Consider the following 16,448-nt stretch of genomic DNA (forward strand, 5'->3'; position numbering starts at 1 on the left):
CCTTTGGCCTCCACATTAGAAATATTACTAGGACTGCTTTCTTCCACCTGCGAAATATAGCAAAGATTCGTCCCATCCTGTCTATGGCTGATGCTGAGACCCTGATCCATGCATTTATCTCTTCTAGATTGAACTACTGCAATGATCTATTTTCTGGTTTACCGCAATCTAGCATTAGGGGTCTCCAATTGGTTCAAAATGCTGCAGCCAGACTTTTGACACGAAGCAGAAAGTTTGATCACATTACACCCATTTTGGCATCCCTTCACTGGCTTCCTGTCCCAGTGAGATCAGATTTTAAGGTTCTGCTACTAACCTATAAAATTATTCATGGACTGGCACCTCCCTACCTAGCTGACCTAATTAAACCTTACGTACCGGCCCGGGCTTTACGTTCTCAGGGTGCAGGACTACTTTGTGTCCCTAAGGTGAATAAGAAGTCTGCAGGTCACAGAGCTTTCTCTTATCGTTCCCCTGTTCCGTGGAATGATCTCCCTGCATCAATAAAACAGTCAGATTCTGTGGAGATTTTCAAGTCCACTTAAGACGCACTTATTTTTCCTTTCATATGGCTAGCATACTGGTACAGTTTTGTTTTACGCTTTTTACTCTTTTAATTCATTTTGAAGCAGCAGGACCTTCGTGGCCGGGACGACGGTGAGGATCGAACCCACGCGGTTCGCACAAAAGACCGTTCCTCTACCAGGTCAGCCACAGGGGAACTCCCCATTAGCCAAGCTAGCGGGAACGTCTTTTCAATTGGGACCCGGGACTTTCATCCCACTACAGTTTATTAGTAATTGGAGTGGGCTGCGACCTCAACTTTACCTAAATTCTGGGTCTTTTAGTGAAGTTTAGGGCTAGTGGCTGGCGATCACCTTAGTATTTCTCTGTTTTTCTTGTTGTTTAATGCTGGCAAATTCTACAGTATTCTACTGTATTTTTTGTCTTTCTGATGCCTGATTCTGTTTTTTCTCTCTGTTTAAGGTGCAGCTCCATCCAGAGATGGGAGTTGTATTTGTATTGGTGATCCTCCTGTCCTGTGCACCAATAGCATTTCTTGTATATTTGTCCGTGAATTGTTATGCAATTTATGTTTGTAGCATGGCCCAAGCAGAGGGTCACGCCTTTGAGTCTGGTCTGCTTGAGGTTTCTTCCTCAGAGGGAGTTTTTCCTTACCACTGCTGCTCTGGGGGTTAGTAAGGTTAGACGTTACTTGTGTGAAACACCTTGAGGCAACTCTGTGATTGGGCGCTAAATAAATGAAAATAAATTGAACTGAAATTTGCATGTTTCTTTTTTGTGTGTGGATGTGTGTTTTGTGAATTTTATTGAGTTTATTTTGGGTTTATTGATTTTTCAGTAACAATGTGTTTTTAATGTTTGTAAATGGAATGGGAGCGATTTTAACAAATTAAGGTTGGAAATAAATAAAGGATATATTTCTACAGTTAACCCTTTTTGTCTCTGCTCCCCTTAATTAAAAAATGGTAAAAACGAACCTGTGTCTGCCTTGTGCAGGGTCCTAGGCCTATCCTAGGTGGCATTGTCAGCAACTTTGTTAATCTGTTAAAACCAGATCTCCAACCTGAGCGCCATATTGCTCGCTCATGCCACATCTGTGTGTGTGTGTGTGTGTGTGTGTGTGTGTGTATTGGTACCATGAAAAAAGTTGATGGATAACACAGAAATAGTGGAATTTTTTAAATAGTTGCACTAAAAGAATAAAACACCACTTAACTAGCTACAGGAGATAGTTTTCTCTGCAATGACAACATTTATTACACACAGCTCTATGAACTTCAGCCTATTATGAGTAATAAAGCTCATAGCAACAACGCCTAAAGCTCCAAAACTATGCACAAGTAGACCTAATAAATGTCTTAAATAGTTCGTCCAACACAAAACACGTTGAGTTAATAAGCCACTTCTTTTTATTATTATTATTATTATTATTGTTATTATTATCTTTGCCTATATACTAGAATAAGGGATAGAACTCTTCAAATTATTGTTCATTGCTTCCCTTTTCAATCATACTCACAGGTGAAATGTTTGTCCACAGCCTTTGATTTGGCCATTTGCACAGTTTATAGCTGCACATGAAGGTATTTTTATAACAAAATTACAAAGAATAAAGTTGGTTACGCCTCATGAAAAATCAATAGAAAAGAGCGTTCAGGAGCGGAACATGGGAGTGGTAATATGGCGACCGGTTTGCTTCAAAATATTGGCCAATGAGCGATACAGGAATATATAGAGATCAGCGGGCCAGTCGCGGAAGTACGAATTCTCGCCTTCGGATTGGCCACTTCGCCGGAAATGGCATAGATCCGCGGCAACCCATAAATCAATACATGATGATGCGGTAATATTTGAGTCGATGCTGAATGGTGATGGAGTGTCATTGAAAGAGCGCACCTAAATTCTTCAACTTTTTCATCTACAAACAATATTATGGCAGAGAAGAAACGTCAGACGTTTACAGCGCAGGAGTCTCGAGAGCATATTCTAGAGAGTGATCCAGAGTCTGGGGCAGAAAGTTTTTTCACGGATGAAGAAAATGATTACATGGAGTGTTGGGGCCCAGTTGAAGAGTAAGTAGCAAATATTACAATACAGTACAAAGTCAAATAACAGCTTTATTTGTTATTTGTTTAGTTGTTACTTTCATATGCACATATTTTATCTTTTTTGTTTTTTGTATCGTGTTTTCAGTCACGTGACCGATTTGCGTCGGGACAGTCACCGTTTCCATCTTGGATTTGTACGCGGCTGGCGCGAGAAAGACAAAGTTTATTTCGAGGCTTTAAACTCTCCAGATAAAGCTGTTTGTCGTTACAGATGTGTAGCGGTTGCTTCAGTGAATCTGTATCTTATGTAACGAATTGGTCGGCAGTTTCACACTGCGATATTGTGAACTTTTTGGCGTTTTCCCCTTCGCCATTGTACACCGTGGAGGACATGTATGGCAAGCCAAGAGTGCCACAAATGCGCCACTTCCAAATTACGCCGTTAATAACGCCTTTAAATGCACTGTAATGTGTCAAACATTACGCCGTTTTTACGCTTGTGTTGCCGATTTCTAGACGACCCGCTCTACTTCTTAGTTGAAAGAATCACTTATTTACTGATATAAATGTAGAAGGAATAACACTTACTAACCGACATGATTGAGTGAACGTGACATTGTGCGCTGCAGGTGACGTTTTTATATAATTCGTTAACGTGTGTGTGTGTGTAAAACGGCGAATTTTGCTAATACACTAATTTCTTCTCAGCGCTCTGAGATTATTTTTCTTTGTTCGCAGCTGTTTCAAAAATCTTCTCAGCTGTTGTACGTTTTGCGATAACTTCGTCCTTTCTCCCGTTTGCTATCGTTTTTGTTGCTCGACACCATTTAAGAAACATTTCAGACGTTTACAGAGTGAATTTTAACTTATTTCTAGTCGTTTTCAACCTTTCCAGCTAACTAGCGGCAGCTTCAGAGGAAACTCGCTCCCTTTCCCAGGAATGACTCGCTCCAGTATGTAGGATGACCCGCTCCGCTTTGCGAGTGGAGCGGGTCGACCAGACACCGTAATCCCGCGAGTGGTGTGTTTTGTTTTTTTTTTAATAACCAGAAAAGTTCCCATTGAGATTAAGAACATCTTTTCCAAGGGAGTCCTGGTGAAGATAAACAGCAGCAAATACAAAGCACAGTTACACATTTACACAAACACAAGGCAAAAGGCAAATAAAAAGATAAAAATTTAAATTACAAGCATGCTATAAAAACAAGTTCATAATATTATGGAGTTGGACTCAAGTGCTCTCAATGTGGATTTAAAAGCGCTCTTATATATACTTTTAATTTCCACTCTTCTTGCAATTTATTCCAGGGCAATTCCATGCAGATATCAATTTAGTGGCCAAAATTTCAGAATAGGTCTATAGCCACAAAAGATGTGTAGTTTTTTGTTGTTGTTTGTGTTTTTTTTTTTGCCAAAAGTATGAAGTTAAAGAAAATGAAATTCCTTTACTGAAAACCTATACAATAATAATGCTGTTGGTAGAATAATGAATGCCTTGCTGGCTACAGCAAATTTTAGTGATAGCAACATCAAGTGTTACATTTTTTCTATGTTAAAATTGGATACACTTATTAAGTTCACACTTGATGAGTACTACATTATTGTAGCAATCTAAGGCTGAACAAATACAAAGGGTTGCTTATATTGATTTCTGTTGCCAGATATTTTACATTTGGCCACTGTAGCCATCTACGTGCGACACTGAAATGTCTACAAAATTGGATCTGTACTCCAGTCATACATGTAAAAATTTCTATACAAAATACAAATGATATCCTTAACATATTCCATTGTTTGTTTCAATTCTGTCATTATAGGGAACTGAATTACAAGGGGGTCGGACATGCAATTTCAGAGCATGTCCGACACCATGTACGTCCAACACCAAGCCTAACTTCATGTTTCAGCCATCTAAAGACAATGGTAACATTTTAGTCACTAGGGGGAGTGTAGGTCAGTCGCCAGGTCACTAGGTGGTACCACCTGCATCTTCATCAGCTGAAAAAGTTGTTGACACAAGCTCTAAAACTTTTGCTACAGTCTACATCCATCTCACACTCTCATGAGCGCCACTAGCATAGCTTATGGCAAGCTAAAAGTGGATGCTCTTGTTTTGGCCGAACTTCTAGCTAATTTTTGGGTATTCTGTATTAGTACGTGCCCCCGGCCGATGTGCTTGATGAATTCCTGCTCAAAAAGTAGTTCCTGTGAGTTAATGAGTATATCTCATGTAAATTAATTCTAAAATTTACCAGTAGTAAAATTATAAAGATAACTGAAGTTTTAAGAGTGGCCGTAATATATATTTAAGAGACTTTAAGTTTATGAGCAACTTCACCTGCTCAAGCACATTGTAAACATTGACATGATGCAGTTTGTTACAGAAGAGTTCAGAAAGATACGACTGGGATGGTTTGATTACAATTTACAGTAGGGTGCATCCATCTGTCATCATTAAGTCAGGTATGTATAAAACTAAGTAATAAACAAAAATTCAAACATGGTAGCCACCTTAGGGAAACATAATTTTATGTCATTTTATTTGATTAAGAGAGCTTTCCCTTGTTGAAGTTATATGTAGTTCAATGAATTTCTGAGGAATAACTCAGCAAGAATAATCTGCAGGGTTCTAGCTAGCGCAAACTTGCATTATGGCCCGTTGCGCTATAATTTTGGACCGTTATGCTTATTTTGGACCGTTAGGATTTTCAATACAGCGTCTGTAATCAACCGTTTCTGCAAAGCGAGTCCAGTTTGAAGCGTGAATCGAATCAATGCTAAGATTCAATGGCTCGTGGCTCTTTGATTCGCTGCTCTTCAGAAGCTGTAAGTCCACTTCTTAACCCCTCTGAAAGCCATTGAGATATCATGAGTCACTTTTGTGTGGATTAAAGTCACTAACTGGGACTCTGGTCTTGTTGCAGTCGAGAAACGAGAATCGTCCTCCATTTGTCACAGCTTCAAACGCTGCGCGGCTCTCTGTTGAGACAGAGTCCGCTCGGAATTAATAACTTCAAAACGAATCGCCACTTTAAATAAAATGACGCCTCTTACAAATGTTGCAATACAGACAAACTACAATCGACTAAAACGTTTTTTTTCCTCCCAAAATGAGACGTCTTGCATTCTTTATAAACCTGACCTGCAGCATATCTGCAAGAGCTGCAGCTCATAGGTATGGAAATACATTCATGCCAATAATAATGTCTGAAAGGAAATGCTTTTGACAAAAACTAACAGATTTTATTTCTGTTTATGTCCAGAGATCAAGGATCCACCATGTAGAGTTTATGTCCAGAGTTTAAGGATCCAGTAACCAATTTCATATTTATTTACTTTAATACTCAATAAAATGTTGTTCAATTTCAACTTAATCAGCTTATAAAGCGCCAAATTACAACAAAAGCCGTCTCAAGGTGCCTCACACAGAACAGTTCAACATAAAAAAATTAAATAAATAAAAAAAAAAAAATTCAAATACCTAATTAAAAATAGAAGTAAAAGAATAAAACATAACAAAATAAAAACTACTCATAAGAAAGAGAATAAAAATAGTCCACGGACTCCGACTGCCTCACTGAGGGCCATGTACTGGCTAACCCAGAATGACATTTCCCACTCAACAAACTTCCCCAGCCTTCTGGACATGATGAAGGGACTTAGCTGTCGTACCTGGCTTTTCCCCTTTGGGTACCACTAGAATGGCCAATATTTACCTTGCATTTTCAAAAGCTTCCGCACCATAGCCCCCCCCGGTTGCTTCGCTCCCTCGACATTACCACTACACTAAAATTTTATCCTAGCTAGAACCCTGATCTGATTATCAATAATTTATTGAAAGCATTCTATACATATTCTCATGTATTGGAAAATATGCAGTAATTCATGAAATACTTACATAGGAGAGTCCAATCTGAGCTAAATTAATTCTGGTTATGTAGTAACAGTAGGCAGCTGATTAAAGCCTTCATGGTTGAAACCCTAACGTCACATTTTATTTAAATTTGCTGAATTTATTGAGGTATGAATCATAGAAATTAGTTGATAACTAACTGAAATGTCATATAATTTTCATGACAATATCTTGATCATGGTGCAATCAGTTTTCTCTGTTTAAAATTTTTGCAGAATCTTGACATTGACAAAATGTAGAAAAGAACCCTGGTAACTTTTAGGTGAAAGAATAGACAAAACTATTGATACACTGACCATCCTATTTTGTCAATAACTGACAGAAATATCTTAATGTATTGCAGAGCAATGCCACTCACCAACAAGGAGAAAATGGCAAGGAGAAGGGCCCGAATTAAAGAAAATCCTGTACTAGACAGTTCCAGTTCACATCACTCTGAACAATTTCCTTGGGACAGTGTGAAGCTTAAGTTTATTCTTCATATTTTAGAACATACATTGTGCCTGGTATATAACAGACTCTAAAGTTATACTTTTTAGTTCAGTGTGACTGAATTCCATATGCAGTTTAACAGTGAACTATTGAATTTGAAAGAAGTCACTAAAGGTTACACCATTAGTACTTTTTTCCAATTAGGATATGATTACTGAGAATGAGTATCTCTAAGGATGTGAAATTCATTGTCCTACATTACATAATTTTGTAAATTTTCTGAATAAAGTGTTGCAGATATTTTTGACAAGGTTTCACATTGATTTTATTGCCCAATTGCCTGCACTCTGGTGAACAACTTCAGACATGTACGTCCGATACAAAAAAATGTGTATGTCAACACCACAAATTATTCTGAGTAGGCTTTCATTGCAATTATGAACAGCAATGGTTGACACTTCCATATAGCCACTAATGACCAACAGGATTATACATAGAGACATTTCCAGTAAATGCCTTCACACATCACAGAGAATTTGATACCTGTCCAACATATGTTAAGAACTGCTTTCCTCTGAGTTCGTCCGACACAAAGTTATTTTGAGCATATTTTTTAAATCACTCAGAAATTGGGCAGATATTCTGTTGATAATTTATTACATCTGGCAGAGTTACATAACCTGCTCCAAGAAAATTACCCGTTTGTCATACTGTTCCGGGCACGTTCCATTAGGAGGAGACCTCAGGGAAGACCCAGGACACGCTGGATGGACTGCGTCTCTCGGCTGGCTTGGGAACGCCTCGGTGTTCCCCGGAGGAGCTGGGGGAGGTGTGTGTGGATCGGGAGGTCTGGGTGGCTTTGCTTGAGCTGATGCCCCATGACCCGACTCCGGATAAAGCGGAAGAAAATGGATGGAGCACAAAATGTACGTCCGACACTACGGAATTGCCCTCCAGACAAAAGCCCTCTTCTGTCCGGGCACATGGAACAGAGTTGAACCACATCAATAAATAACTGCCATCAGCATAAAAATGCAAATTAGCATCTGACACATTAGAGCCCAAAAAGTTGGTATGATTTAATAAATAAAAGGGGATCCAAAACAACCCTGCAGCACCCCCTTGTGGACAGAAACAAATTTAGGACACAGACCATCAGATTTAAAAATAATAATTACCTTTATTTAACCAGGTAGAATTCCATTGAGATTGAAGCCTCTTTTGCAAGGAAGACCTGCCCAAGAAAGGCAGCAGCACACATCATAGTGGACAGGTTAACGTCAACAGGAGAACAATGATGATAAATAAAATACAATTGATTTGGTCATAATAACATTGCACATGGTGTAAATTATCAGGCAGATTTAGTTTTAGAAACATAGGCATTGCATCTGCCTACAGACTGAGATCGGTTACCTGGTGTCCTGGTGCAAACAGAACAAGCTGGAGCTCAATACCTCAAGACAGTGGAGATGGTTGTTGACTTCAGAATGAACCCAGTCCTGTGTGACTTCCCAGTTGCCACTGTAGAGTCCTTCTGCTACCTGTGGATCACCATCGCCCAGGACCTCAAGTCGGAGCTGAATGTGAGCTCTCTCATCAAGAGAGCAAAACAGGATGTACTCTGCTGCAGCTGAGGAAGTTCAACCTGCCACAAATGATGGTGAACTTCTACACTGCCATCACTGAGTCCATCATCTTTGTCTGTCACCACTAATAACCTAAACAGCCACAGAAATTTTGAACGTTATTAAATCTCTGTCTGTGAGGAAAAGCTGTCAATGACATTATGTTTTCATGTACCTCTTGTCTTCACTGAAGCAGGAAAGAATGCCTTTGGTTTTTCAGCTCCCTCTGATTGGAACATTCTCCAATCTGAACTGAAACTGTCCAGACTGAGTTCCTTGAACACCTTTTAGTTTATTTTATGAGATCACAAATGGGATTCATTTGTGCAATGCCTGTGTTTTTAAAACTAAATCTGCCTGATACTTTACACCATGTGCAGTGTAAATAAAGATTATTATATTATTTTTAAATCTGGTGGTCTGTGTTCTGAATTTGTTACTGTCCACAAGGGGGTGCTACAGGGCTCTGTTTTGGGTCCCTTTTTATTTAATAATCATACCAGCTTTTTGGGCTCTAATGTGTCATGCTAATTTGCATTTTTATGCTGATGGAACAGTTATTTATTGCTGTAGTTCAACTCTGTTCCGTGTGCCTGGAGAGAACAGGGCTTCTGCCCACTCCACAGCTTTTGCCTGGAATAAATTTCAAGAGTGGAAAATAAAAGTATTAATTTCACAGAGCACTTTTAAATCTACATTGAGAACACTTGAGGCCAACTCCATAATATGCACTTGTTTTTTACAGTATGCTTGTAATTTTAATTTTTATCTTTTTAAGTGGCTTGTGTTTCTGTGAATGTGTAACTGTGCTTTGTATTTGTTGCTGTTTATCTTGACCAGAACTCCCTTTGAAAAGATCTTCTTAATCTCAATGGGAGTTTTTCTGGTGAAATAAAAAAAAAATAAAAAAAAGCCACTTGTGGGACTCGAACCTGAAACAACCTGAACGGCAGATGAGTCTTACCGCTGCGCTACAGCCACAATTAGACAACAGAAGCATAAATCCCTGAAATAAATGAGAGAAACGTATTTAATTAAAAAAAAAATCAAACAATGTATGAAAGAGGATGCTAATCTATGAGATTTTCCTGCTTAACGCCCAAAATTCCAATGTTAAATGACACAGCAAGTAAGTTGGAGCAAACTTTGCCACAAAGAGATCTGTGCTGGACTGATTCGGTCTGCTCGTCTTGATCAGTGATTGGGCACAAACACTTCAAGTTAGTGGTTGAGCGAAAAGGATGATGGAGATAATCATACCGCACAAACGGCACTTTTAAAGCGTGTCCTGAAGTGCACAGATGCACGTATTTTCCATGTGTTGTGTGCATCTGAATGGCGTATTTTACGGCGCTTTTTAAGGGCTCCATTGCAGCATGAAAAACGGCATAGTTTTTGACATTACGGTGCATTTCATGCATCATCTTCAATTATGGTGTATAAAGAGCCGAAATAACTGACAAAACTGTTTCTTGTTTGTTTGTTTGTTTGTTTTTTTTTACAGCATATTTTGTTTTGGTGAAACGTGTCTGAAAGTGGCGTATTGGTGGCATTCTTGGCTTGCCACCAATACATGTAATGTTTGCTTAGTAAAATTATACGAGGTCTTAGAAAAGTATCCGACCTTATTATTATTTTTTTTTTTTCAAAAACCATATGGATTTGAATCACGTGTGATTGCGTCAGACAGGCTTGAACCCCCGTGCACATGCATGAGTTTTTCCACGCCTGTCGGTTGCGTCATTCGCCTGTGAGCAGGCTTTGAGTGAGGAGTGGTCCACTCCTCTTGTCGTTGTTTCATTGCCAGGAAATGGCGGAATGATTTGGGCTTTTTTTCCATCAGAATTTTTTCAGAAACTGTTAGAGACTGGCAGCTGGAAACCATTAGAAAAATTTATCTGGCTTTCGGTGAAAATGTTACGGGCTTGGTAGAGAATAAGGAGTGTTACTGTCGCTTTAAGGACGGCCCCCAGCAGCTGTGGGGCGCGCTGCGCTCCGAAGCTGCCATCGACAGGCTGAACGACCATTTCATTTCTAAATGGATGGCTGTGTGGATCCGTGACCATCGTGTGCCATTTCTGTGGTTAACACACGAGCTCGACATCAACCACTTTCCAGCAGATTTCACTTTTAACAAGAGATTTTGTCATGGAAAGCCGAGCGGAGGCTTCGCGAGTCCCGATGGATTCGCTACTGGAGCGAGACAAAACCACCTCCGTTTTGGTCTCACAGGACGGCTTTGAGATGGCGTTCAGACAGCTGTCGGTGGTTTTTCCATCGAGTGATTATCCGAGAAATTGTGGATGTGCCTGGACATGCCAGAACATGTCCCGTGAGGCTTCATCACGGCGTTGCTTTGCGCCATGCGGCATCGCCGCGACGCGCGAAGCCTCCGCTCCTCTTTCCATGACAAAAACTCCTGTAACAGTGGAATGTGCCGTTCATTTCCAAACTGGACGCTGTGTTTTATCCGGGATGTCGTCTGACTAGCACAGGAATTGTGAAAAGACGTGGACATCAGCACTTTTTCGGCACATTGAGACAGACGTGCGGAGGAATTCTGCGCGTCGCGGCGGTGCCGCATGGCGCAAAGCAACGCCATGATGAAGCCTCACGGGACATGTTCTGGCATGTCCAGGCATATCCACAATTTCTCGGATAATCACTCGATGGAAAAACCACAGACAGCCATCTGAACGCCATCTCAAAGCCGTCCTGTGAGACCAAAACGGAGCCTGCTCACAGGCGAATGACGCAACCGACAGGCGTGGAAAAACTCATGCATGCGCACGAGGGTTCAAGCTTGTCTGACGCAATCACGTGATTCAAATCCATGTGGTTTTTGAAAAAAATAATAAGGTCGGATACTTTTCTAATAGACCTCGTATTCTTAGGTTTTGGAAAGGAGGAAATACAAAAGATTAGATGTAAATATTTAACATTTCCAGTCTCACCAAAGACAAAAGCACTCCAGTTGAAAATTACTAACAAGATTTATCCAACTAAGGAGTTTTTTCAAACAGATTCCAAATGGATGTCGGTAACTGACTAGAACTGAAGACCTGTTGGACCATCTTTTTCTTTATGTGTGAAACAGTGCAAAGCTTTTGGTTTGACCATCAACAATGGATTGTCTCTGAAGGAATTTGGATCGGTGATCTAAACATCAGACATCAATTCTGGAGTGTTACAGTGAGGAAAATAAGTATTTGAACACCCTGCGATTTTGCAAGTTCTCCCACTTAGAAATCATGGAGGGGTCTGAAATTTTCATCTTATGTGCATGTCCACTGTGAGACACGTAATCTAAAAAAAAAAATCTGGAAATCCCAATGTATGATTTTTATAATTTATTTGTTTGTTACTGCTGCAAATAAGTATTTCAACACCTGTGAAATCAATGTTATATTTGGTACAGTATCCTTTGTTTGCAATTACAGAGGTCAAATGTTTCGTGTAGTTTTTCAGCAGGTTTGCACACACTGCAGCAGGGATTTTGGCCCATTCCTCCATACATATCTTCTCTAGATCAGCCAGGTTACTGGGCTGTCACTGAGAAACACAGAGTTTGAGCTCCCTCCAAAGATTTTCTATTGGGTTTAGGTCTGGAGACTGGCTAGGCCACTCCAGAACCTTGATTATGCTTCTTGCGGAGCCACTCCTTTGTCATCCTGGCTGTGTGCTTCGGGTCATTGTCATGTTGGAAGACCCATCCACAACCCATCTTCAATGCTCTAACTGAGGGAAGGAGGTTGTTCCCCAAAATCTCCCAATACATGGCCCTGGGCATCCTCTCCTTAATACAGTGCAGTCGTCCTGTCCCATGTGCATAAAAATACCCACCAAAGCATGATGCTTCCACCCCCATGCATCACAGCAGGGACGGTGTTTTTGGGATGGTACTCAGCATGCTTCTTCCTCCAAACACAGCGAGTGGAATTAAGACCAAAAAGTTCTATTCTGACCACGTAACTTTCTCCCATGACTCCTATGGATCATCCAAATGGTCATGGGCAAACTTAAGGCGGGCCTGGACGTGTGCTGATTTAAGCAGGGGAACCTTCCGTGCCATGCATGATTTTAACCCATGACGTCTTAGTGTATTACCCACGGTAACCTTGGAAACAGTGGTGCCAGCTCTCTTCAGGTCATTGACCAGCTCATCCCGTGCAGTTCTGGGCTGATTCCTCACCTTTCTTAGGATCATTGATACACCACAAGGTGGGATCTTGAATGGAGCCCCAGTCTGAGGGAGATTGACAGTCATGTTTATCCTCTTCCATTTTCTAATAATTGCTCCAGCAGTTGATCTTTTTTCACCAAGCTGCTTGGCAATTGCCCCGTAGCCCTTTCCAGCCATGTGGAAGTCTACAATTTTGTCTCTGGTGTCTTTGGACAGCTCTTTGGTCTTAGCCATGTTAGTAGTTGGAGTCTTACTGATTGTGTGGGATGGACAGGTGTCTTTATGCAGCTAACGACCTCAAATAGGTACTTCTAATTTGGAATAATAAGTGTAGTGGAGGTGGACTTTCTGTATTATTTTTTTTTTTTTGGATTATGTGTCTCACAGTGGACTTGCAAAGTCGCAGGGTGTTCAAATACTTATTTTCCTCATTGTAACTGTAATATTCCAGAATTGATGGAATTTCTCTTTCTCTGAAGAGCTGCTCTTTTTTTTTTTTTTTTCATGCAATCGACTGGAGTCGACCAGAGAAGCCCAGAAGTGAACTGTCCCCTGCGTGCCCCTCCCCCTTTTTTTCCTTCCACCCACTGCTTCTCTCAGACGGCAAACGGGGCACCAGCAGATGCCTTCAGGGGACGCTGATTTGTCAGTTCTACACACAGTGACATTTTGCTGTTGAGGTTTTTCTTTTTTTAAGTGATGGTCCCCCCCCCACCCCCACCCCACCCCAAATAAATGTAATGTACCATACCAAAAACTGCCGCTGAGCGCAGAGACTTGGCAGTCGTCCACCTGCAGCCATGCCCGACACGTAGGACACGAGCGGGTGCTCCCCCTCCGAGGGGGAGGAGGAGGAGGAGAAGTGGGCAAAGGCGGCGAGGACGTTTTTCCGGGGTGGGAAGGCGGTGCAGCAGCCCCTCCAAGCTGGACCGACCTGCCTCATTTTTATCACCTCTGATTGAACAACCGACACTAGCACAAAAGTTGAACATTGTTGAAGCATCTGCGCTTCAGAAAACATCAATTAAAGCCTTTATAATTGTTTGCCAAATGCACGTATCGTATCACAGCGACCACCACGTGGTAATCCAAAATGGCTGTGGGGCGCAAAAATCACGTGACCAATGCGTCACATGAAAACACTCTTGTAATAATTGTAATGCCACGTTTTACTTGGTTTGACTTGGGAATTTCTTATCAGAGTAGATTTTGCTTTCCAAGTTTAGTTACTATACTACCAGTAAGCCGACCATAACACGGTTTGTAACGTATGTATTATAAGAGGAATTGATCATTATATAAAACTTTTGTTGTTTATTTATTTTACAGTGATGAGTCAGAGGAAAGTGCAACACCTCCGTCTTCTCCCACTGTACATCCATCACAGCCCAGCATTACTTCACCATCCACCTCTGCGCCACAAAGGACTGCATCTCCTGCCACTTCACACCCAGGCCGCACCAGTCCCACACCCAGGAGACATCATACAAGAGGGAGAAGTAGGAGCAGATCCAGAAGCACATCTAGGGACCGCAGCAGATCTCCACAACCCGGACCTGCAACTCTTCAAACAAGATGGAACAGTGAACAGGACCCCGACACTGTCCCAAACCCCAAAGAATTTACCCCAAAAAGAAACCCAGGACACCAGCTCAGTTCTGGTGGAGCATACACTCCATTAGATCTATTTTCACTGTTTATTGACAAAAGTGCCATTACATCCCTTTGCACAAACATAAACAAACAGGCTGCAAAAAACATATCCAAAGGGAAAAAATACATCTGGACTTCTTTACAAGAGACAGAGTTCTACAAGTTTCTTGGACTAACATTTTACTTTTGTTTAGTGAAGTTGAGTTCAATACGTGACTATTGGAGGCAAAACACCATATACAGTCTGAGCTTTCCTCCAACCATTATGACCAGGGACCGGTACCGCACCATATCGTGGAATATCCACATGAGTGACCCGGATGAAGATTTGGTCAATGATGCAAAAAAAAGGAACACCCCAGCACGACAAACTTTTTTGTCTGAGACCCCTGCTTGACACCCTTACAACTGCGTGTAAGGCTCATTATCATCCAAGACAGAACATCTCCATTAATGAAAGAATGGTCACCACAAAGGTCTATACTGGAATGACCCAGTTCATGAAGGCCAAGCCAACAAAGTGGGGGTTCAAGCTGTTTGTCTTGGCAGACAGTATGAATGGCTACACCATCGACTTTGCCGTTTACACTGGAAAATCACAGTTTGCATCAGGTGTTGGGCTGGCGTATGACTCAGTCATGTCTCTCATCAAGCCTGCGTTTCTGGGCCATGGGTACCACCTCTATGTAGACAGCTTCTACACCAGCCCTAAACTTTTCAAGGACCTGTTTGCAATGAAGATTGGTGCATGTGGCACATACAGGGAACACCAGAAAGAATGCCCACGCACACAAAACAACACCCTCACAAAGAAGGATCCCAGAGGCACAATACGGTGGATCAGGGATGGCCCACTGGTGTTTGTGAAGTGGATGGATATACGTGAGGTAGCTGTCTGCTCCACAATACATCCAGCCTTTACGGGGGAAACTGTGGCCCGGCGCTTCAAAGATCAAGACGGACAGTGGGTCTCCGAGAATGTTTTGTGCCCAAACCCAGTCACTCAGTATAACAAGAATATGGGAGGAGTTGACCTGTCACATCAACTCATACAGTACTATACAGTACACCACAAAACAATGCACTGGTACAGGACCCTTTTTTATCATTTTCTGGACATTGCTGCCACAAACGCATATATTCTTCACAAGGAGTATTATCAGGACAAAGCAAAGAAACACAGGGAGTTCTTGGAGGAGCTGGCAGCCCAGCTGTGTGGTGTTTCAGTGGCAGTCCCTCCTTCCAAAGCACCTGGGCAACATGTTCCAGTGCCAATAGCTGCTCAAAGTGATCAGAAGAAGAGGGCCTCATATGGAAGGAGAGGTTGTGTTCAGTGCAGGAAGATACGTGAAAAAGAACAGTCAACTCCATGGAAGTGCAAAGTTTGTGATGTGGCGCTTTGTGTCATAGCAGACAGAAATTGCTTTGAGGTGTGGCATGAAGACCAATAAAACAACTGGACCATCATGTATATATTGTTCAAAATGTGCATTTGTTTATTGTTACAACCTTTATTTTTTACATTCTTTTGTGGTAGACCCCAAACAACCTTTATAAAGTGTCAAAATATGTTTGTTATAGTTTGCTGCGTGTTTTGAATAAATGTGTGTGACCATTATTTTCAGCTTCATTTTTTCTTATTTCTGATTGTAAAACTTTTATTACACTCATAAATGCTATAGTGGTGTTATATATTCTGAAAGTACAGGTTGTCCTGAAAAAAAAAAGACATACTACTTGATTGTGCGATACAGCGTGAGCTTTTAACAGCAATAATAAAAAAAATTATACCAGGTGAGAGAAATGACCAAAAAATGCCCTCTGACCCCAGTTATTAAGAAGGCCAAAGAGACGCCCATGTTTCACGTGACTGCAGCTGGTGGATGGTTACTTCTAAGAAGTGGAGGTAGACCCATTGTCTGCCTGCTATCCAGGGCACATGGTGGTGGTGTGGTGGATGCAGTGACGCCACTGCATGCTACCAGGCCTGTCCTGACCTGAAGGTAGCTAAAAACTGATGCTGCATCTTTTTTCCACAGTGGAAATAATACATCATGTACAGGAAA

The 16,448-nt window shown here is 41.3% G+C and overlaps 1 protein-coding gene across 1 annotated transcript; it reads left to right on the forward strand.

Annotated features, from left to right (window-relative positions):
* Positions 1-2,390: 2,390 nt before the first annotated feature.
* Positions 2,391-16,000, forward strand: LOC117507910 (piggyBac transposable element-derived protein 4-like). The gene is made up of 2 exons (XM_034167669.1): positions 2,391-2,597; positions 14,059-16,000. Exon 2 carries the CDS (start codon positions 14,703-14,705, stop codon positions 15,831-15,833), a length of 1,131 nt encoding a protein of 376 aa, XP_034023560.1. The 5' UTR covers positions 2,391-2,597; positions 14,059-14,702; the 3' UTR covers positions 15,834-16,000.
* Positions 16,001-16,448: the final 448 nt, after the last annotated feature.

Source organism: Thalassophryne amazonica, chromosome 3, assembly GCF_902500255.1.
Source record: "Thalassophryne amazonica chromosome 3, fThaAma1.1, whole genome shotgun sequence".
Taxonomy (NCBI): Eukaryota; Metazoa; Chordata; class Actinopteri; order Batrachoidiformes; family Batrachoididae; genus Thalassophryne; species Thalassophryne amazonica.